Source organism: Stigmatopora argus, chromosome 1, assembly GCF_051989625.1.
Source record: "Stigmatopora argus isolate UIUO_Sarg chromosome 1, RoL_Sarg_1.0, whole genome shotgun sequence".
NCBI classification, from domain to species: domain Eukaryota; kingdom Metazoa; phylum Chordata; class Actinopteri; order Syngnathiformes; family Syngnathidae; genus Stigmatopora; species Stigmatopora argus.
Genome location: NC_135387.1, coordinates 3,824,802 through 3,848,870, shown reverse-complemented (window position 1 = coordinate 3,848,870; position 24,069 = coordinate 3,824,802). Strand labels below are relative to the sequence as shown.

Genomic DNA, 24,069 nt, shown 5'->3' with positions numbered 1-24,069 from the left:
TTTGCACAGAATGTCCTGGTTCAGTGGTTTCCTAGTCGCCAGAGTGGATGACCGTAAGACAGCTTGGGGGGAGCGCAATGGCAAGAAGTCCAAAAGGAGGGGAGGTTCATCTCTCTGCAACCCACGTTACATGAGCTGTCTGAGGGATCCAGATGCAATGGAGCCTCCCTCCAGCGCCCCCCTCCACCAGCACCACCGTGGAGGGATGGCAGGGGCCGTGGGAGGCGGGGGCAACTTTGGGGCTCGTTGCGGATGGCAGGAAGACCACTACGGCAAAAGGAGTGTCCCCCAAGGAGTGGCGTTGAAATCTGTGGACTTGGACTTTGAAGACGGAGAGCTGAAAGGCAGGAAAAGCGGGTGTAATGGCGACACTGGAGACGATGGTACTAACGGCACAGCTGGCGTGGTGACGGCGGCCGACTGTTGGCTCAGGGTGGTGCGGGTATTCCAATCGAAAAAGTTTCAGTCCCGCAAACTGGAACGTCTATACCAACGATACTTCTTCAGGCTCAACCAGAGCTCTTTGACCATGCTAATGGGAGTCCTCGTGATTGTGTGCGCCATTATGCTGACCTTCCACTGTGTCCACGCACCCCCCCACATGGCCTATTCATCGGCCTTGTCAGTGGCAATGGCCCTTTTCATGGCTCTCATGGTGGTGTGCAACCGGAACGGCTTCCATCAGGACTACATGTGGATGGTCAGTTACCTGGTCATCGGCGTGTTGGTGTCAGTCCAAGTGTTCGGGATGCTTATGGTTGCACCCCGGAGTGCCTCAGAGGGCATCTGGTGGTCTGTGTTTTTCATTTACATCATCTATACCCTCTTGCCTGTGAGGATGAGGGCAGCTGTGCTTAGCGGCGCTGTGCTGTCCATCATACACGTGGTCACCACCTGGCAGATCAACCAAACAGATAAATTCCTGTGGAAACAGGTAAGAACGCTAGATGCCTGAGTGGCTACACCACTTGATTTTTGCTCACACTGGTTGGCACATAGTACATTAACTCTACAAGATTTTCAGTTCCTTGCTTTTATTATTAGATTTTTGTTTTTATCTATCTGAATCTATCTACGGTATAAATCTTTCTCACCACATCTTATAGCTTCGAAAACATTTGTAATTTCCAAGTCTTTGAGTGGCGGTGATCTGGGTCACTCCTGGCAAAGCCCATGCAAAGGTGTGGTATTCTGGGACATTGGTGCCATGAACAGAAACACTAACCAATGCGAGTGTCGAAAGTTTATTTCGCCAGAAATAATCAAGAAGATCCCTGCAATTGGCTGGCAACCAATTCAGGTTTCCCCGCCTGCTGCTGATAATTGGCTGCAATAGGCTCAATCACCCCACGAGACCCTTGTGAGGATAAGCTGTACAGATAATGAATGTATGAATAGTCATGAAGAATGTGATAAATCTTTGACACAGATTTTCATGGTATCACAATGGTGATGAACAAGCATCTAAAAAGGAGTCACGTAATACACTGCTCACCCTTATGAGCAGGGCATTTGCTACATTAGGCAAATATTGTCTCTGGACTACACTCTGGCTATTGCTAAACCAGTGCCCCTATCAGATTACGTTAGGGTATTGAAATATTTGACAAAATGATGAAATATTATGTCTATTGTGTGGATACGTCACATTTTGAAGCGATTGTGGCTAAATAAAGTACCAACAATAAAGTATTTGGCTGTAACCAGTAGAGGCACTGTGAATTCCTTTAGTTATTTCATGTAAATTAAAAGCTTATTCGACAGTAACTATATCTAATTGCTTTTATATTTTGATATAATAGATTGGGACCACGTAGTTAAATGCCCATGCCAAATAACAACGGTCACTCACACTTTTTAGGTAAATTGGTTATAATTAATTATCCACATTTTTGACAAAAGTTACATACCTTAAGAATTTGGCATTTGTAATATAATTGTAACATTTGTTATTGAGAAGAAAACAATACAGCAGGTTTTTCCTACTAATTGAACCAAATCTTACACACCTGGGTGTAAGGAAATGCGGGTCTAATGGCGACACTGGCGACGATGGTACTATATAAATATCAGTGGCGGTCCGTGCATTTTCTCGTAGTGCCTTCAATGGGTAAAATCCACTTCCTAGCAGCATTTAATGATTAAATACAAATACTGGAGCTTTTCAGACATTACAACCGGACCGGGGTGATTTTCCGGGGAAAAGACAGCAATGAACGTCAATGGCGTACCAGCAAACATTGCCTGAAAATGGGGTAAAATCCAGCCGAAAAAAGCATTTATTCATTAAATACAAATACTGGAGCTTTTTAGACATCAGAACGTGGCCCCGAGTATCATTTCCCCGGGAAAAAGACAGCGAAGAACATCGATACGTCCATACGCGAAACGGCAAAAATCCACTTTCCAGCAGTATTTAGTGATTAAATACAAACACTGGAGCTTTTCAGATATCAGAACTTGGCCCACAATTGAAATATTATTCAGGAATATAGTCATATTTTACTGACCAAAAATCCTTTTTAACTGTACACAATTATTTTGTTTCTGATCTCTTCCTCCATCACTTCAGCAACAGCAGTGATCAGGTCGTTTTGTATTTTGCCCGACGTACCACTTAATACTTCGTGTGCGGTCGATTGGTCGCCGGTCTTTTGGTCGCCGGTCTTTTGGTCGCGGTCTTTTGGTCGCCCGGACGGCGACAACGGGCGACCAAAAGACCGGCGACAAAACAAGGTAAAACAACACAGTCTACGCATCAATAAAAGCCAACAATGGCCATGAGCAGTTTCACTGAGCCGACGTGTGAGTGTATAAGAGTTTGTATGTACATGCGTTGTCCCTTTAAGAAGCTACGTCAGTCAGGGTCTTAACAAGTTCTCCAACAAAAAACAATAAAAGTCCTGGAAATTTGGAGCTTTTCTTTAGCCTAATAATTATTAGGGCATTAAGTATGAACAAATAGTAATTCGCAGTTTGTATTTAGGGAATTTGAGCAACGATTTAAATGGTAATTATCAATAACCTTCTGGGTGACCAAAAGACCGGCGACCAAAAGACCGGCGACCAATCGACCGTGTACCAAATACTTTATTAGTGGACAGGCGGTAATGTAAATCCGTGTTTTTCTCAGCAATGAGAGAAAGAAGTTCCACATAATTTCCTTTGTTTGGGGAGGCAGCGCTTTCATCGTGTCCCCGAAATGAAAGTTCCTGCTTGCCCAAAAAAATGACGGAGTCTATAAACTTTTTAAGATTTCCCTATTTTTCTTTACCTTTTCGTTGTGGCGCTCCGTTTCCCTGCGCACTTGCTCGTTGAATTGTAACTCCACTCGAGTATCTCCAAAAGTTTTGGAGCGCACCATTGCTTGTAAGTGTCCGGCAGAGCTTTGGTGTCTCGTTGCTGCTTTGGTTAAACAAGACAAATTTGCAAATCCAGTGTTGCTCCAAACACCATGTCGATCGGTGGCAAATAACAAGCACTCCCAGCAATACAATTTGCAGTGTTCCTTGGCGCCCGTGAGCCGGGGATAGCGCTCGTAGTTAGCGCACTGAAAGTGGCAGACACACCCTTTTCCCGGCTGTAACAGGCTTGCTAGCTTCAGAGTTGACCGCCCTTTCTTTATGATGTCCGTTTTTTCCGGAAAAGTCCGTCTGGAAAATGGCTCGCGTTAAGCTGGTGTATTTTTGCCATGCCTGGCTGTGTGTATTGGTGCGGTGCGCCTTGTATGTCTGTCTAATACAGAAATAGCACTTGTTACTGAGACTGCGCCTTTAAATGCGGTGCGCCATATAGTCGTGAAAATACGGTACATATATATATATATGTATGTATATGTATGTGTATGTATGTGTATGTATGTATATGTATGTGTGTATGTGTGTGTGTATGTGTGTGTGTATGTGTGTGTGTATGTGTGTGTATGTGTGTGTGTGTGTGTGTGTGTATGTGTGTGTATGTGTGTGTATGTGTGTGTATGTGTGTGTATGTGTGTGTGTATGTGTGTGTGTATGTGTGTGTGTATGTGTGTGTGTATGTGTGTGTGTATGTGTGTGTGTATGTGTGTGTGTGTGTGTGTGTGTATGTGTGTATATGTATGTATGTATATATATGTACGTATATATATACACAGTCATACCTCTACTTATGAAATTAAATGGTTCCAGAACTTTTTTCATAACTTGAAAAATTCGTAAGTAGGTGTGTTTTAAATGTAAATTCTCTAATTCGTTCCGCGGTTCTCACACATCTACCAACTAAACCCTTTAAATTTGGTCAACATGTCCCAATTTTGTAAGAAAGACACACACAAATGAGAGAAAATGATCATACATTTATTTATTAATGTCACAAAATGAATAAAAAGTGTATATATACAAACCCGTGTTAAATCGCATGGGAACAAGATTTGTGCAGTTGCAATGGTGGCTCTGCCTCCTCGTTGAATTCCTCGTGTATTGCCGAGCGTTGCATTTAGTCATTCGTCCGTTTTGGTGCACATCAACCAACTAACTCGTCAATGTCCTTATTACTGACAACACGGCCCATCGCCTGCCCCCACAGCACAATTTAACCCACCTGCCGTTCAGGTCGAGGCAGTCAGCTACAGCTTCCCCAAGCATAAATACGTTTAAGTAGACAATGGGTTAAAGAAAATGGATGGTTGTTGTAGAGGCATTCATAAGTAGAGGTATGACTGTATATATATATATATATATACACACACACACATATATATATATATATATATATATATATATATATATATATATATATATAATGTGTGTGTGTATATGTATGCGCTCGTAGCGCTTTTAACCCTCCATAGAAAAACGGGCAGGCAGCGTCGCACGAGTTACGTGACGATTCTGAATCGATTGTCGATGCCTGGGCCAAAGTGCCGGTGAGCACTGTAGTTTGGGCTTTCGTTAAAGCTGGAATCACTATTACGAAACCCCACGGCGACAACTCTGACTCTGACAATGAGGTGGAACCCAGCCTATCCCTGTATCAATGTCCAGCCAATCGTAGGGCACAAGGAGACCGACAAACATTCACGCTCATACTCGTACCTAGGGGAACCTTCGTGTTCAACCAGCCAACCATGCATGTTTTTCTGATGTGGGAGGAAGCTGAAGTGCCCGAATATAAATACTGGTAAAATTTCTTCCATTTTAGTTACTACAACACATGGACAAATTCACAGGTACATTGTGGGACTGGTCGTACGGTGTGTTGTTGGTGCGTCATGCCAAGGACCTGGGGGTTTGCCGAAGGTCAGTGGGCTGTGTGAAGCCACCTCAGTTGGACGGCCTTTACTTGCCACTTAATACCGGACTCAACACAGTGCGAAAACATAATGACCTGAACTCATTCCCTGCAACTGACGGCGATAGATGTCCAAATCTATTTTGACTCCCAGCTTCTACCACTTGAAATGGATTGGACGTCTATTGCAATCATTGGCAGTGTAGCAATCGTTCCCTGGTAGTGAATTTTTTTAAAATGAGACTTTAAGGCTTTAAAAGAAGGAACACCATATGAAGCACATTCATGAGAACATTGTAATTTGAGTGTAAGCATTGGGCACACAGTATACTGGAGTGCAATCCATCATTCGCTTCAACAATGTTTGCCTTCGTTAAGAGAATAAATGCTTTGAGATAACCGTGGTTCAGCGATGCTGCGTGTTTTCCTAAAGCCGCTTGTGTACTATGAGGCTTAGTTTTACAGTGTCATTAATCACTGCTTCTCACTTGTGTTCTATTTCCTCTTTCCCTGCTTACCCATTAACCCCACTGGGTTTCTGTCTGTCATGGCTACAGATACAAAAAGTTTGTAGCTTAATTTAGTTTTGTTTGCTGCAGATTAAAACAAAGTATCTATGAAAGAAAACCTTGTGGATCTGTGCATGGCTATAAAGTTTATCTCAGACAACTAAAATGAGTGTCACAAATGGACGTAGAGTCAATGAACGCACTAACCAATTGGGCACCACCCAAAATTGATAAATTGATGTTTCATGGTTTGCCCATGGTTGGTCAAACCCAAACGGATCTGGACTTTCCATATTGGATTGGATTGGATTGGATAACTTTCTTCATCCCGTATTCGGGAAATTTCATTGTGACAGTAGCAAGAGGGTGAAGATGCAGATACAGGAAAGGCATGTTAGACAATAGTCGCAAAGCCCGCAGAACAACAAAGCAAAAGCACAAAGTACAAAGCAAAGTATATGGGATCATTAAGAATCACCAAATCAAATCATTAAGACAGAAAAGCAGCAAAAACATAAAAAGAGCAAGAGCGGACGGACCTACCACCACCGGCTGCCACTTGAGCGCCGCCATCCTGGTGGTGGTAGCAAAAACGGATACAGACTCAAGAAAAAGACGTTGTAGAGTTGGATAAAACTGGAACCACACACAAAGTCTTCCACAAGATGCGGAACTTCTGCAGACTGTGACCGAGATAGAGAATATGCAGAGTCACTCTTCCAAGCTTATCTGCACAGTTCCTCAGTAGTCTGGAGCTGAAGACAACAGTAGCAGAGTAGAACCCCTCGACTCCGTTTCGGGCCTGGTAAGCGGCGACAGCTCTTCCATCTTATCCCATGATGGAATGGTTGGTCTGAAGCGTCGCTTCTTCTCCTGGCACTTTTGTCCAGCTCCGAATTTCCAGCAGCATTGAGGTGTTGCTCCTTCTGCTGCGTATTGTAACAGCTAGTCCCATGTGTATGACAGCGTAAGCATGGCTGAATGGTTCCAAAAAAAGAAGTAGCAGAAAGAAGCCAGGCTAACAGACCAAATAAAGTTGTAAAAACAAAGTAAAAAGTATAAAGTACAAAGTAAAGTAAAAGGAATGTATTAAGAAATATTAAAATGTAATTTAAAAAAAGATAGAAAGGCTGTAAAACACGAAAAACAAATAAGAGTGGCCAGAGCTACTGCCACTGGCTGCCGCGTGATGGCGCCATCTTGGAAAAAATAAAATGTTTACATATGTTTACAAATTTGAGTAAAAATAGGTGTGTCATGCGTGAACTGAACTATACAATAAGACCTCCAGCATGAAGGAGTTAGGGAGGACTCAGCGAGGCGGTGTGCTTGCTAGAAAATCCCACATTCTCCCCACGCAGTCCCCCCACTGGCTCCTTGTTAAATAATTTGTGTGGTTAACATAGCAGCCGCATTTTAGCAAGAAGTCCCATCACATGTACACCTAGCTGCTTTGTGAATTGGATTGGATTGGATTGGATAGCTTTATTCATCCCGTATTCGATGCGAATCATAGCACAGCTTGTCATGCCTCATGTATAAAAAAGCAGTCCATACTGAACAAGATTTGTGAACTGTTTCTACAAAGTAACAGTTTTACGGTTGACTGCGTTCACATGGGCATGCACACACCAAAGCTGCTAGTCATTGGGTTAATAAGAAGGCGGGAAATGAAGTACCAGTTCAACATCACTTCTGAGAATGATGGGGAATAAACATCATTGCTAAGTGTCTCCCTCTGTGCTTGTGCTCAGTTAGTCCAGCGGTTGCCATGGAAACTGGTATGACTCAAGCAGCCAGTACCCAGTCCATTCTGCTGGTGAACAGTTTGGGAATTGTCACTTGAAAACAGCCCCATTCACCCACCCCCTTTAAAAAAATGAATGAGAAAACTATATGCCCCCTTGAAGGAATGAATAAGAAAACTGCATTTTAAAAATGTATTCCTGCTAAGGATTTTTGACAGAGTGCAGAGCTTCTTTTCCACCCCCACTGATGTCTTAATGAGATGCTCCATAATTTAACACGGGTCATATGAGTGGAGTGGGGGTGGTCAGCAATTGAGAAAGAAGAGCGACACAACAGGTGGGGTGTTGTGATTCAAAAATTATCTTTGCTAGACTCACTTTTTGACCTAATTGCTGTAGAAACCTTCAAAATACAATATAGTTGACATAAAATGCTGAAAAAGAGCCCCTCCGCTGATTTCCTGCATTACTAATACATATCACTCAGATTGGATGTTTATTGATATTCAAATATATGTAATTAAAATTATGGGATTGAGTTTCTCTTTCAAGATGCCCTTAACTCTTTTACAGACATTGATGATGACAGACGGCTAATCACGTGGCTGTTTTAATGTTTCAGCTGTGAATTTGAATAAATTTGTCACTAGCAGAGGTCCAATATGTTGAATTGGTAGGGTGGCAGCAAATGAACGAATGTTAGTCATCCCACTTAACATAGATTGGACATATATCACAGTCAACGGCAGCCAATAACAAAAAACAAACAAACTGATAAATTAAACGAAAACTCATTCTCACAATAAATAGACCTGGGCCTGCATAGCACATTTTTGCCACCTGATGGCGCCTAGTTTGCATTGCGTTACTACATTGATTGGATTTGAAGAATTCCACAGTTAGCCATTTGGCTCCCCTTGCCAAACATTAGTACACGAGCAATGGATGCAAGACAATTAAAATTGCAACACATTATCTACAAAGAAGGTGGCCTGTTGTTTTCCCCGGGCTGTTTTCTCTGGTTGTTTCGGTTTCTTACCATATCCCATAAACATGCATGGTAGGCTGGTTGAACACTGTAAATTGCCCCTAAGTATGAGTGTGAGTGAGCGTGAATGGTTATCTACCTCCTTGTGCCCTGCGATTGGCTGGTCACTGATTTAGGGTGTCCCCTGACTCGTGCCCATAATTGGCTGGGAAAGAATTGAATGAATGAAATGAATGAATGAGGTTATAGTACCATTTGATACAATCAATTAACATTTGTGGCAGGCCAGTGATTATGAATTTAGAAATAGGGTGATTGAAGGGACCTGTATAGTTTTTCATCTAATAATCAAACATCCGATATATTGTGGTATATAGACACCCAGATACAAAACAATAATCTGATAGGAGATTCTTCCATATCACACAACAGTTTCAACATTACAGAGGATTTATTTTTGGCATAAGGCCAAGTTAGGTCTTGTAAAAAGTCTTTCTTTTCACAATTTTGAATTCTTTGCCCTATAATTTAATGTTTGATGAAGAGCACATTGGCAAGTCCATTAACAGAACACTCTTGGAGTCACACTCTCGACACAGAAATCACACCAGCATGATTGTCAAGTGAAATGTGTGGTGAGGAGTTTAACACCATGAGGACCCCACCACACTTTCCTGCTCCAATGTTTTAAAATTGTATTAAAATCTATTATTGCCTGGATGTGTACTGTTTAATAGATTACCGTATTTTCACGACTATATGGGGCACCACATTTAAAGGTGCAGTGTCAGTAACGAGTGCTATTTCTGTATTTGACACACACGCAAGACGCACCGCACCAAAACACGCAGCCAGGCATGGCAAAACATACACCGTCTAAAACATACACCAGCTTAAACATACGGACACGCGCTAAAAACAGGTTTTTAAAAAGGCCACGGAAGCAAAACTGAGTTCGGTTGTATTTTATTTAGCCATTTTACAATGTATTCACGTTTTTTGATCAATCATCACCCACAAATCCATCAAAATCCTAATTTTCTTTTTCCGAATTGAACAATTGTCCAAATGATTCATCAAAAACGCCGGGTTCCCTCTCTTCGTTGTCAGAGTCACTCACATTGCCATGTGGCTCGACAGAAATGATGCCGGCTTTGGCAAAAGCTTGAACAACAGTGCAAGCAGACACGTTCGTCCAAGCGGCCACAATCCATTCGCAAATAGTGGCGTAACTAGCCCGGCGCTGCCTGCCACCCTTCGTAAAGCTGTGTTCGCCAGCTATCATCCATTGTTCCCATGCGGCTCGCAACTTTGCTTTGAACGCCCGGTTGATGCCGATGTCCAGCGGTTGGTGTTCTTTAGTTAAGCCTCCGGGAATGACGGCAAGCTCAGAGTTCATTTTCGTGACTTGGTTTTTCACCGCTGCTGTGAGATGGGCAATGGGCACGCATGGAGTCGCAAATCAACTCAGCTTCTTCTTCTTGTCTTGGCGAAGCTAGTTCTCCTGCTTCCTCCATTTGCTAAGCATGGATTCGTTGATCTAAAATTCCCTCGCGGCTGCTCTATTCCCATGTTTCCCTGCATAATTGATGGCTTGAACTGAGCTTTGTAAGCGTGTCTATTTGTATTATTCATTTTCGGGGGGCCTTAGAAACCAAACCGAAATTGTTTTGCAATAAACACATGCCCACACTATATACGGGTACCTGGTAGGGGCGTGCCTTTAGCGTGTCCTTACACACACACCCTCCGCATGCCTGACCCCACCTATGTCCGCCTTCTCTCTATATAAGAAGCATGTCGGCAAGAAGTACTCTCAGTCAGGCTTTGGAGCATACAAATGGCGCTCCGCATTATAAGGCGCCCTGTCTATTTTGGAGAAAATTTAAGACTTTTTAGTGCGCCTTATGGTCGTGAAAATACGGTACTATTCTTTCACCTCAAACAGCAATCGATTCAGAATCGATGGCATAGGTGTAGCCTCTATCGCTTTAACATTTTTGTTTTCGTTTTTTTTCATAAGGGAAGTAAGTATTATTAAAGCGGACTAAACCACCAGTCTTTTGTTTTGAAACAAACCCTATTATTTCCTGGGTTGTTCTAAAGCAGAGGTGTCAAACCGATTCCGCCGAGGGCCGCAGTGGGTCCTGGTCTTTGTTCCAACCGATCCAGTGCCGACATTTTAACCAATCAGGTGTCTTCTAAAATAAGTAGCACCTGACTTTAATTAACTGATTACACTTGCAAAAGGTATCCTCTTGTTGAGTTGGAATGAAAACCTGCACCCACTGTGGCCCTTTGAGGACCGGTTTGACACCCCTGTTCTAAAGGAAGTAGGAGTACACAACAGCACTGGTAAGTCTTATCAATGTGCCTGCTCGGGATAAGTCTAAAATGGATGCCAATTTGGATGAAACTTCTAATAAGAAACCCAGACACTTGCAGAAGTTTATTGGTTCGTATTTGACGAAATATCCTATGTTGAAGTTGTCTCCAAAAGGACCGACATTTGCACATTGCACAACATGCAAGTGCGGGTTAGGGACCAGCTGAAGAGCTTATGTTAGTGTTGTGGAAATTAGAATTTGCCAATAAATGATCAACAAATTATACTTTGTTCACTTTTTATACTTATTTTTATTTTGCTGTACTTTTTCAATAGTTTGCAAAAACACAGTATTTCAATTAATGTAAAAACATGATAATTAATAACAGTTATCGATTTTGAGCAAATCGCATTCACTTCTGATGAAAACATAAAACTCCAGAAATGGGACAAGGGTACTCCTGAAATGGGGCTGGCGGAGGTTGGCAGCTCTGTTTTTTAATATCTGAGAGTGGTGGTGCGTTTTTTTAAAAATAGGTGAGTATGAGTGTTGGAGTCACACAGCCTTCCTGTGCGAATGTATATTTTGCTAAAACAATTCCAATTTATTAATACAAAAAATATATTGTTCCGGATTCAAATGTATTCGGAATTTCTTTTTTTCCCCTCGGGTGCTGAATCATGCACAGACCGCTGTAGCTGCAGATTCAGTGAAAAGGCGGTGGTTAATTTGTTATCAAGTGTAGTTCTGCTTATTTGTGATAAGGCCTGCTCTGTGTGTAGACACGAGGCCCGAGCTGAGTACACAGACCAAACAGATGCTCGGCATGGCTCTCTCACAAAGGCTCATGTGATTTTGAGCACAAGTGTCATGGGGAGAGGCAGGGAATCCAATAAATTAAATGAATGATTATTGAATTAAATAACCTCGAAAGAAACCATAAGGTGCAACTGTTCAACTCCAGTTAAAGCACTGTTATTGTGTTCGGGCTACTATTTTGTGCTATACATAGCCTGATCTAACGCAGACAGACGTTCGAAAGACTTCCAGATTCTTCTCAATGGCACATCTGCTGTAACCCAAATATCCGCTCAAGTTTAAGGTCCTGTTATTAAGTCGTTTTTTTAGTTTTGTCTTTACATATGTTCACATAAAAGCATGAATTCTATTTTCAAAAGTCTGAAAAAGTTCAATCTGAATCCAGCTAGGTATTCTTCATTGTTTTAGGAAGAGTCATTCCAACAACATTACACAATCCTGATTATTCATCGACCTTAGGTATGAATGTAAGCGTGAATGGTTGACATTCTCCTTATGCCCAGCGATTGGCCGGCCACCAATTCAGGGTGTCCCCCGTCTATCCCTATGGGTCTGCAACAAATTAATCTACTTATAACATCATGCTCCATCGAATTATAAATTAATGATTATTTTTCTAAAAACAATCAAGTTTATTAGTTTGAACAGTAACCCTCTGAGTCCTATAATCTCATCAGCATGATCAATCACTTGGTGTGTTTAAAGCGCCGTAAGAAAATAAACTGTTTGCCGTTGACATTACTCAAAAATTTGACATTTTATATATATATATATATATATATATATATATATATATATATATATATATATATATATATATATATATATATATATAATTAGAAATTTTATTTAGGTCTACAATGTGTTCCTAAGTGGATTTCCCGAGTATAGGATGAATAAAGTTTAATCTAATCTAATTTGGCTCTTAAAAACTACATTAAAACTCTTTAAAGGAGTTTATCAATAGTAGACCTCCAATCCATTTAAAGTTGGAGGGTGGCAGCTAGAGGTAGGCGATATGACAAAAATTGTTATCTCGATTTAAAAAAAAAAAAATCAGTCTATCGATAATTCTCATGATAACAACTTTTCTGTTTCAAATTTGAAACTTCAAACTTCTGTGAATAAGTAAATAAATTAGTTTCTTCCTTATTCAAATATGAAAGTAACTGTTACCTTACTTTATAAGAAAAAATATATGAAATATGATGATTTTTTAAAAAGTTTTTTGTTGTTCTGTTGTGCAATTTAGATAGGACAACTTCCTCCTTACACTATGAAAAGTAAAGAATAAAACCCAGAAATTTTGACAGGCGTCTTAATTTCATAATTTACTTTCAAATCAGCCGCCTCATTGTGTAGTGGTTCACTCGCCTGACTTTGGGGTGGGCTGGCGTGGGCCCAATTCCCGCTGGTGGCAGTATGGTTGTTTGTCTCTGTGTGCCATGACAGACTGGCGACCAGTCTAGGGTGTAGTCTGCCTTTCGCCTGAAGACAACTGGGTTAGGCTCCAGAAACCCCTACAACCCTTTCGAGGATGGAAGAATGGCAACCAAAAGTTGCTGTGCAATATTAAATTAATAAAATAATCAACTGAAGACATCATCACCATTGGCAAGCAGACTATTTTCAGCCTCACAAAAATAGTGTAAATTTACCTCACATATGGCCATTTACAAAAAAAAGTTGGGTGAACGTAACCCATTTTAACCCAAGATAACAAGTTTTAGATGTTTGCTACGTTTTCAGAAAAATTACATAAAATGGGGAAACACCTTGATATCAAGTAAGAAAATATTACAGGCTGTCCTTAAATGAGGACAGTAGGTTAAGAACATTTTCAATAAGGCTGCTCTTTGTGCACAGGTATTTATGAGGCATTTAAAAGAAAAGAAAGAAAACCCCAGGGAGAATACGCTCGGATCTTTTAGTGGGTCGGCTCGGTGTTGTCCTGCATCTCATAATCGCTTATTTTGGCTGTTATTGTCCTTTTGCGTTCATGCTCCGTTAGCTTCTATTGCTAACAATGCTAAAACATGTTTCCCCATCATCCCCTTCTCCTGAGCTTTGGTTTGGAACTAGCGTTCATCTCGCAACAGCGTCTCCATTTTCTGTGGTGGCCGCGGGTTAGGGATATCCTGCATTATCTACTATCAAAAGTTGTAAAATCAAATTCACCTCATGACAAAACTTTTCTGGTGACCTGTGGTTGTGAAAATGTACATCAATGAATATCGATACTTTTGCAATCAGATATAGTTTCTGAATACAAAATTTCACTATCAATACTTTTGACAAGCAAACATTAAAATTTTACAGCCAGTACATGAACGAGGAAAGATGCCACTGGAAGAGAACGTGGTGTTTGGATCATGTATTGTGTTGATAATTTATTGATTACACTTGTGAAACCATTTTAAGATGGTGGAAGCTAGTTCATGGAAAAATACATTTTAATCTATATTGTTTCTATGCTGCCTAGATGAGAATGGCTCTTACAAAATTCCATTTTGATATCCTGGGATTAGGGTATGGTCCTGTCCTGACTGGTCAGCTTGCTATCTGCCCCACCCAGAGGAAATAAGGTCGACCTTTGCGACTGTGAATTATTTAATATCATTTCTGGTTTATTTTTGCCTATGTGAGAAAAACAACCCCCAGAGAGGGAAAATGATAATGGGTTGGTGGTGGGATTAAAATGGCATTGGCGCAAAGGACATGAGCACGTCCTGCATCGGTTGCAAAGATGAGTAGCAGGTTAATGCTGCTAAAATAGTGTAAACATAGGAGCTTCCTGTGTACTCTGCAAAGCCACAAGTCCTTACCCTTTTGAGAAAAGCAAGCAATTAGAAGAACCCGCACATAGTGCCTCATAAGTATGTGGTGGAGTTTTTTTTAATTTTTATTTAAAGATTTTGAAAGCGGCTTCCCTGCAGACAAACACAATGGAGCACTTTTGATCTCCTTGCTGGGTTTTGCTTGAATAGTAAAATGTAAACAGAAGAGAGCGCTGGCGGCCATCTGCCTCATGTCACTGTGGCCTAAATCTGTCCTCTGTATATATCACTCACTCACAAGATTCTTTTTCGGGCTTTTTCCTTCCTCATCCCACTTGTTAATACTCGTTTCCTTCCTCCCTTTCATATCCGGCTTTGAATTTATCATTGCTATCCCTTTTGCTCTTTTTCTTCTTGCGTGTCATCATTTAATCAGGTACGTATTTCCTTTTCTTAGGTTAAATTTCTTAAGTGGATGTTTGTTTCTAATTTTTTTAATGTGACTTTGTAAATGTACCTTTTACTATGGCTATTATCTTAATTATTGTATCGTAAATGTTAACATATTGGCTGCCACAGGCTGGTTTGGCTGGCATAGACGTCGGGCATCTATTTTCGGGAATCGCAGCGAGTGAGTTAATGAATGAATTAAATTAGTGCTTGCATGAGGGCCCGGCCAAAGACGTGATAAACATGACAAAATCTAAAACATTTTCCATCTAAATTACGGTTAATAAGTTGTTTTTTTATTGTTTGGCTAGAGTTGTGACTTGTGTGAAATTATCTACATAATATATCATTCCACCTGTTATCTTTATGAAGAACCGCAAGAGGGCATTCTAGGTCTGTGTTTATCATTGTTGATACATTGGAGGTGGGTGGACTATTGTTGTACAGTCGTACCTAAACTAAACTATAGGTATAGCAGTGTAGGTTCCAGGACCAAGATCCAAGGCTATATTCTTTAGGCAGTCGGCCCACAATATGGGCAAAGTAGCTTCCACAGAAATTTCTGTCTTATGAGTCGTAACAACCCTCTTTGCTGTTTTACAAAAGTGATGGAAGACGTCCTACTAATGTTACCCTCGTCCTTCTTTATAGCGCAAATTCTGGACTCATTTACTCTAAAATTGAGCGAGATGGCAGTGGAAGTATTCCCTTTCTTTGCCATATCGAGCACTTTCACTTTTCCGATGATTATCATCATTCTCCTTTCTCTTACTTAGATGAAGCAACACGCTTGTGATGATGCATAGCAGTCGTTAAAACAATCAGTATAAAGAAATAAATAAAAATGGACAAACTGGGAAACAATCCATAAATTTTTTTTCTTCACTTTTTCTTAGCTCAAACCAAGGATTGCACGGGTACTCGTAACTTACAAATGATGAACACATATTGCCATGACAAAACATTTATTCACTTTATTCATTTATTTACATGTGGTACCGAAACCTGGTAAAATAAACTACCAGTATGAACACAATTCTCAAAAGGAATTTACAATTTTAAATCCTCAAAGTGTAATTCATTATCATAATATTAATTTTTTTTTCAAAGTCTGATTCTTCATCATAATATTTAAAAATTTTCAAAGTCTGATTCATCATCATCAGTCGCACCAAACAATTGATTCCATTCTTCTTGAGTTCATGATTAAGTGTGAGCACCGACCAATAGAACGGGCTTTCGCGCCACATCTGGGGGACAAAGTTGGTTGGTTGTATCTCTCCCATTATAATGGCTGCGGAGGGGCCTTTTTTTTTTACCGGCGGAGGGCAGCGTTTCACCGGGATTTGTGTATAACACTCACCCGAAGTCTGCTTCAGTTTTTTTGTACAAAATTTTGCGAGTTATAGTTGGATAAATACGGTGTATATATATGTGGCCCCAGCGGCTGAGTCGTTAGTCACAGCTCTGGGGTCCTGGGTTCAAATCCAGGTCGCTCTGGAGTCCTGGGATCAACCCCAGGTTGGGTCACCTGTGTGGAGTTTGCATGTCCTCCCGGGCTTGCATGACGTCACGTCGCACGGCGCCATTTTGTCATGACGTCATCGTTGTCGACTTGCAGTTTCGTGCAGGTCGTGTTTTTATGCGCATACGTATAAGCCATACCCTCGATTCAGTCATCATTTTTTTGTCTGACAAAAGCGGCTTATATGCGAGTAAATACCGTAAATTTACACGGTTTCTTTTTGTGAGTTTGAAAATAGTCTGCTTGCCAATGGTGATGTCTTCAGTTGATTATTTTATTTATTTCATATTGCACAGCAACTTTTGGTTTGATGGCAAATTTATTAAAATGAAGACGCCTGTAAAATTTCTGCAGGTTTTATTCTTTACTTTTCATAGTGTAAGGAGGGAGTTGTCTTATCTTTATTGCAGAACAGAACAAAAATACAGTTTAAAATAATTTCATATACTCTGCTTATAAAATAAGGTAACATAGTTACTTTCATATTTGAATGAGGAAAGTAATTTATTCATAGAAGTTTGACGTTTCAAATTTGAAACAAAAAAGACGTGATAGTTATCATGATAATTATCGAGATCGACTGATAAACATTTTTTTTGTGATAACAATTTTTGTCTTATCGCCCTGCTCTAAGCGATATTATAATTTAGAACTTGAATCACTCATTTAGTGTTAGAATTTTGATATATTACTGCAAATATGTCTGCTTCAAATTTTTTTGATTCCTTCCAGAAGAAACTGCAGGCCAATAATGTAATTCTTAAAACACCCTTTTCTCCCTCTTCTGTTTAGGTGAGTGCTAATGTCCTTATTTTCCTGTGCACGAACATCATTGGAATATGCACCCACTACCCTGCTGAGGTTTCTCAGAGACAAGCCTTTCAGGAAACCAGGGGATACATTCAAGCCAGACTACATCTTCAGAGGGAGAATCAGCAACAAGTATGATATAATAAAACACACTTTCTAATACATTTGAGACAAAAGTACCACTTGAAATTTCAATTGACTTCTGAGGTGACACTTTAATAATAATAATAATGATTATGATAATAATAATAATAATAATAATAATAATAATAATAATAATAATAATAATAATAATAATAATAATAATAATCGGACATAGGCTTTGTCATCATCATTGACTTGAAAAAAGCCTGAATTGTCATCATACAATTAGGCTTTTGTTGAGTCAATGATGATGACAAAGCCTATGTCCGATTATGTTCTCATCTCATCTCATTTTCTGAACCGCTTTATCCTCATTAGGGTCGCGGGGGGTGCTGGAGCCTATCCCAGCTGAATCGGTGGCCAGCCGATCCCAGGCCACAAGGAGACGGACAACCATGCACACCCATACCTAGGGGCAATTTAGAGTGTCCAATGTGGAATGTGGGAGGAAACCAGAGTACCCGGAAAAAACCCACGCAGGAGAATATGCAAACTCCACAAAGGTGGATGAGACCTGGATTTTAATTTATATTGGGTAGGCTGCATCTGAATTCTTATCTTTAACTTGGATAACTGGATAACTTTAACTTTATTCATCCCGTATTCGGGAAATTTCGTAGTCACCGTAGGAAGAGGGTGAGGATGCAGAAATAGGAAAGGCATTTTAGACATAAATAGATAGGTAATAAGTAAGTTAATCAATAAATAAATACATGAATAAATATATAAATAAATAAGCGTGTTGCTGAAATAACCCTCAAAAACTATTTTATGGCTATAAAACCTCTACTGCAGCTACAGCTGCGACACATTAAAAATAATCAATAAATTAATGCACAAAAATGGGGAAAAATCCACTTCCTAGCAGCGTTTCATGATTAAATACAAATACAGTGGTACCTCGTCATACGACCGCTCGTCATACAAAATGCTCGTCTTACGGGGGAAATTTCGATTGAATAATTCGCCCGTGATGCGGTCAAAATTTCGTGATGCGACCAAGCCAGGTGGCCATGGCATTTTTTTTGCATATCTTTAGTGTATAACAATATTTACGAGCACCGGATGAGTTATTCAGACCAGGAAACACACAACGCGCATGCGCGGGAAAAGAGGGCTTTCTAGGTAATGAAGTATACTCGTGCACACAACGCCGACAGGCAATGGCACTCAGAATAAAACTTTACCCACAATCAATACGTGGGTAAGCTCAGCTGCTGCATTTCCTGTTATTTTTATTTAATACGAGGAGTAATATATTACTTCTCGTTGGCTGCTCATAAGAACATCAGGGGCACTGGCTCGCAACAGCATCCCGGGAGACAACAGTTGGAACCTTCACGAGGTGTCTCCCGAGAGGCCGCCCGCCGCGGCCTGCGAATCCAACACAACCACCCAGAGCAGCCACCCAGGAACATGGCGCCCTATGTTTTTCACCCAGCCGGAGATGTCCGCCCTGCCCCACACCTCCGGTTACTCCTCCTAAGGGCAGGCGGCGTCGAGGAGAACCCGGGACCTTCCTGCCCGGGATGCTCTAAGACGATCCGTCGTGACTTCACCCCACTGGTCTGCAACGCTTGCCGACGAAACTTCCACAGGACCTGTAGCGGCCTGACCCGAACCCAGATAAAGAGTTATCAAGGCTTTCTCTGCGGATCCTGTTCCGGAAATGCCGTCGTGCCGTCACTTCCGCGCACAGCCTACGTGGGACCGAAAGAAAAATGCTGTGTCTGCACAATCTCCTTCTCCCCTACCATCTTCCCCATCCCCTGCTCGAACTGCCCCAACAAATCCCACCGCTCTTGCTCTGGACTACCTCGCTCCCAAACTAATGCAAACTGGCTATGCCCGACCTGCTCACCACCCCTGACACAACAATCCTCCACACACCAAACAGCCATAACAATACACCAACCTATAAACGCAAACTGCCCCACCTGTAATAACAAATTAATCGTTTCACGCTCTCCCCTGACATGTAGATCCTGCAAACGTGGATTCCACCTCAAATGCGCCCCTGAAACCAGACACGCTTTAACCATACTTCGCAGGAACAATAACTGGTGCTGCCAGAGCTGTCTGAACCTGAAACCCTCCCACCCTCAACAACCCACAGATAGGATTGCCGATCTACCGGAGGCACGGAAAGCCGGTCTTATTATCCTTCAATGGAACTGTGACTACCTGGCAACCAAGACTACCGAACTGAAAGAGGTGACGGCACGTCTAAAAATTGACATCCTCCTCCTCCAGGAAACAAAACTGGGACTCGAAGACCCGACGCCTCAGCTCGACGGTTATAACGTGATTCGCCAAGACCGTGAGGGCTCAGGCACAAAACAGCGACGAGGCGGGGGTCTCCTTGTCTACCTGAGATGCGGCATCCCCTACTCCATCCTTCCAGCGTCCCCATCAGGCCCCCTCGAACTCCAGCATATCCACATTCCCATCGCCCGCAGGCGGCACCTCTCACTGGTCAACGCCTACACCCCCCCGGCGACATCGGATTATTGTCCTGCCCCCCAAGATTTCTCCTGGTTAAACCGGCTCCCCACGTAGCATGGCCTGATCTGCAGGGATTTCAACGCACACCACCCGACCTGGGATATACTTGCCAAGACAGATCCCAGGGGTAACGCAATCCATCAATGGGTCGATGACCATGACCTAACTCTCCTTAATGACGGCATGTGGACACGGACTGCCAGATACCAACAAGGAGCAGGCATGAGTGCCCCCGACCTAACGAGCGCTGACCCCACCACGGCCGAACATCTGCAATGGGAACCCATCGACGAGATGACCTCCGACCACAGACCGATTCTGATTAGGTGGAATCGTGCTCTCCGTGTCGAATGCCAACAAAGAAGAGTACGACCCAACTTCTCGAAAGCTGACTGGAAGAGGTATCGTACCATTCTCATAGATCGCCTACCCGTAATCTCCACAGCAGCCACAGCCCCGGAAAAACTCTCCCTCTTAGTGCAGCACATGAAAGAGGCAGCAGCACTTACAATACCGGTCAAAGTTATCCGCCAGAAGGAGCTCCCATTGTTGACACAGGACCAGAAGGACCTCATCCGCGAAAGGAATCGACTACGTCGAGACCTCCAACAAAATAGGAAAGAATGGATAGCACTCTGTCAACAGATCAAACAAAAAACCACTGAAGCGAAAAGAAACGCATGGCGCTTACACCTCGCCAAGATCGCCGAGACAAGATCTACGGTACAAGCCTGGTCCTTAGTAAAATCCCTCCCAGGCACCAAAACACAACAATCTGGCGAGTCCCTGGTCTACAAGAACAAGGAGTACGTGAGTGACCGAGCCAAGGCAACAGCATTTATCAGGGAATATGCCTCGGTCAGCGGACGCAAGAGTGACAAGCGGAGCAGACGAGCAGTGCGTTCTCTACGTACAGCTACCCGCAGACTGCTCGGCTCACCGCGACAAGTCCTCAAGCTCCTGCTCACCGATACTGAACTGCAGACAGCGCTGTCCCAACTTAAACCGGGTAAGGCAGCTGGACCCGACGACATAGCCCCGGACCTTCTAAAAAATCTCCCGGCAAACATCCTTCCCGAACTACTCCATATCGTCAACACCAGATGGCTAGAGGGCTGGTGTCCACAAGCTTGGCGAGTGGCCACCATCATCCCTTTCCTCAAAAAAGGGAAGTCACCAAAGGACGTTGGGAACTACAGACCCATCGCCCTCACCTCTACGCTTAGCAAAACGATGGAAAGGCTCATCGTGAAGCGTTTCGCCTGGTGGTTGGAAGATAAACAGCTTCTCAGCCATTGGCAAGCCGGTTTTCGAAAGGGAAGAAGCACGATGGACCAAGCCCTGTGACTGTCGCTGTTCATCTCTGATGGCTTCCAGTCGACTCAACGACAACGCACGCTTGCAACATTCTTTGACTTCAGCAAGTATGGAGAACAGGTCTCTTACAAAAAATGGCAGACCTGGGGGTCCCCTACCGCTTCATCAGATGGATCGCCAACTGGCTCAAAAATCGCACAGCCAGGGTCAGGATCAACAATACTGTCGGCAGGAGCAGAACCTTCAAAGAAGGGCTCCCCCAAGGCTCGGTCCTGTCACCCCTCTTATTCATCATCTACATTAATGACCTCCTCGACAAGTTCAACGATTCCACCCTGGTCAGCGCCTATGCAGACGATCTGGCTCTTGCTTGTCGGGGTAGGAACAAAGAGGAGGTGGAAAGCAGACTTCAAGCGGAGGTTGAAAAAGTCTGGAGGTGGAGTTCCGAGGCACACCTAAACCTTAACACCACCAAGTTTGGGGCGTCATTTTTCAGCCTGGACTCAGCTGAGGCCAAATGGCAACCAAAGATCTTAATAAATGGCGCCACCCTCAAGCATAACCCCACCCCCACTTTCGTGCAACGAGGGTGCAGCAGTCTATTGCTGAGAGAGCTTCGGAGGGACTTCACAGACTCATGCAGGGGGTGGGAGGTGCTGTCCATTATGGACATCATCCTGGTCAGCATCCTCTGCTCTCCCACTTCCTCCACAGAGTCCAAAGGACAGCCCAGAACAGCACTGGCCCTCCTGACCAGCTTATTCAGCCTGTTCCTGTCCCTCTCCGTGCTCCCGCATCCCCAACAGAACACTGCATAAAACACTGTAGATGCCACCACAGTGTCGTAAAAAGTCCTCAGCAGTGTCCTGCACACTCCAAAGGACCGTAGATACCTCGGTAGGTAGAGGCGGCTCTGGCCCCTTTTATACAGGGCATCTTTGTTTGTGGACCAGTCTAGTTTGTTGTTGAGGTGAACACCCAGGTACTTAAAATTCTCCACGATTTCAATGTCTGTGCCCTGGATGTTCACCTGTGTGGTCTGTTGAGGATTCCTCCAAAAATCGATGACCATTTCCTTTGTCTTACTGGTGTTGATGTAGAGTTGGTTTTGCCTACACCAGTCAACAAAGGCTGTGATGACTCCCCTGACCAGTGGAAGAGGGGGAGGGAGAGGAGGAGGAGAAAGAGGGGGAAGAGTTGCTTCTGGTCTGGGGGGTCAGGGGAGTGGGGGCAGGACTGAATCTGTTCATTGGCCCACTCCCTGTCTCTGGACTCCGGGTCTCTCTCACCGTTGCCTCCATGGCCCGAAATGGTCCTCAAGCTCCTCCAGACCTCTTTGGTGTTGCCTCTCTGGAGTTGGTTCTCTAGCTTCCTCCTGTAGATGGTCTTTCCCTTCCTTATCTCTCTCTTCAGCTCCTTCAGGACCATTTTCAGACTCTCTTTCTCCCCAGACCTAAAAGCCCTCTTCTTCTTGTTCAGGAGGGCCCTTAGATCCCTGGTGACCCACGGCTTGTTGTTGGAGAAACAAGTGACCTTCTTGGAGGGTACAATGTTCTCAACACAGAAGTTAATATAATCTGTGATGCAGTGGGTCAAGCTGTCAATGTCTTTCCCATTTGAATTGGACAGCACCTCCCAGTCAGTGGTCTCAAAACAGTCCCTCAGTACCATGCTGGTCTCCTCGGTCCATCTTTGTATGATCCTCGTGGTAGGTTTTATTTTCCTCACCATAGGGATGTAGGTGGGGATCAGATGGACCAGGTTGTGGTCTGAGCGGCCCAGTGGGGGCAGGGGGACTGAGCTGCATGCCTCCTTTGTGTTGGCATACAGCAGGTCCAGAGTTTTTTGTTCCCTGGTGTGGCACTTCACATACTGAGTGAAGGTGGGGCTTTTGGAAAATTATTTTTGCTAGATCTAGATAATATTTACAAACAGCCTGAAATTCACGAAATGTGAGATGAAAGCAAGCTATTGTCTCATCTACTTTTTGTTTTAGTTTAGGATATGAAAAAGTAGCAGCGAGGTCACATCAGGTAACATTACAGTGCGGACGAAATCAACTCTACACACTGGTTTCATTTGAACTTGTGTGAAGACCACAATTATACAATAGTTTATAGGGTAAAAGCTGAGTGCTGCTTGAAAGAGTATGTGCACTGTGCTAATTCAGGTCAGATTGCAACCTTTTCTAGTTAGTGTGCTGTTGCTTTTCTGGCTCACCATCACAGCACACACCGCATTCAAGTAAATGTGAGTTGCCTAAAGGGTTCTATATCAGACTGCTTGCTCCTCTGCCTTCTATTTATGGTCCCCACCAATAAAATCCATTTAGAAGGACGATGATACCTCAATGTGTTCACAGTTAAAGGCTATGTTATCTGTGTCCGTCATGAAATACGGGGATAGATAAGAGATAGCATTTTGTTACAATATTTTGCATGTTTCCCAGGAACGTCTGTTGCTCTCAGTGCTGCCAAGGCATGTTGCCATGGAAATGAAGGCTGACATCAATGCCAAGAAGGAAGACATGATGTTTCATAAGATCTATATCCAAAAGCATGACAATGTCAGGTCAGTCTGGACACAATTTTGTATGAAAGATGTGAGAAACGCAAACATTAGAGAAAATTATTTATTATTATTATTATTGTTATTGTTATTATTGTCGAAGCATGATATGCGGATGTGCATTTCCCTGGTGTCAGAAAGCCGTCCACTTTGTACTACATTTGAGACTTTTACATGTGGCGTGTGTGTGTGTGTGTGTGTGCATGCGTGTGTGCGCATGTGTCTGTGTGTTTGCGTGTAGAAATGTGCCGCGTTGCATTTGTACGGTTTTTATCGCTTAACAAGGGGTATTGCAATCATTAATAAGGAGAGTA

At 42.8% G+C, this 24,069-nt stretch overlaps 1 protein-coding gene across 4 annotated transcripts in view; it reads left to right on the top strand.

Annotated features, from left to right (window-relative positions):
* The window catches only part of LOC144077341 (adenylate cyclase type 6-like), a 49,735-nt gene that overhangs the window by 5,188 nt on the left and 20,478 nt on the right, over nucleotides 1–24,069 (top strand). For all 4 annotated transcript variants that reach the window (XM_077605133.1, XM_077605048.1, XM_077605296.1 and 1 more), the window contains 3 exons: nucleotides 10–934; nucleotides 17,204–17,353; nucleotides 23,637–23,758. In XM_077605133.1, the coding sequence (XP_077461259.1) occupies nucleotides 10–934; nucleotides 17,204–17,353; nucleotides 23,637–23,758 (1,197 nt within the window). The remainder of the gene's footprint in view (nucleotides 1–9; nucleotides 935–17,203; nucleotides 17,354–23,636; nucleotides 23,759–24,069) is intronic.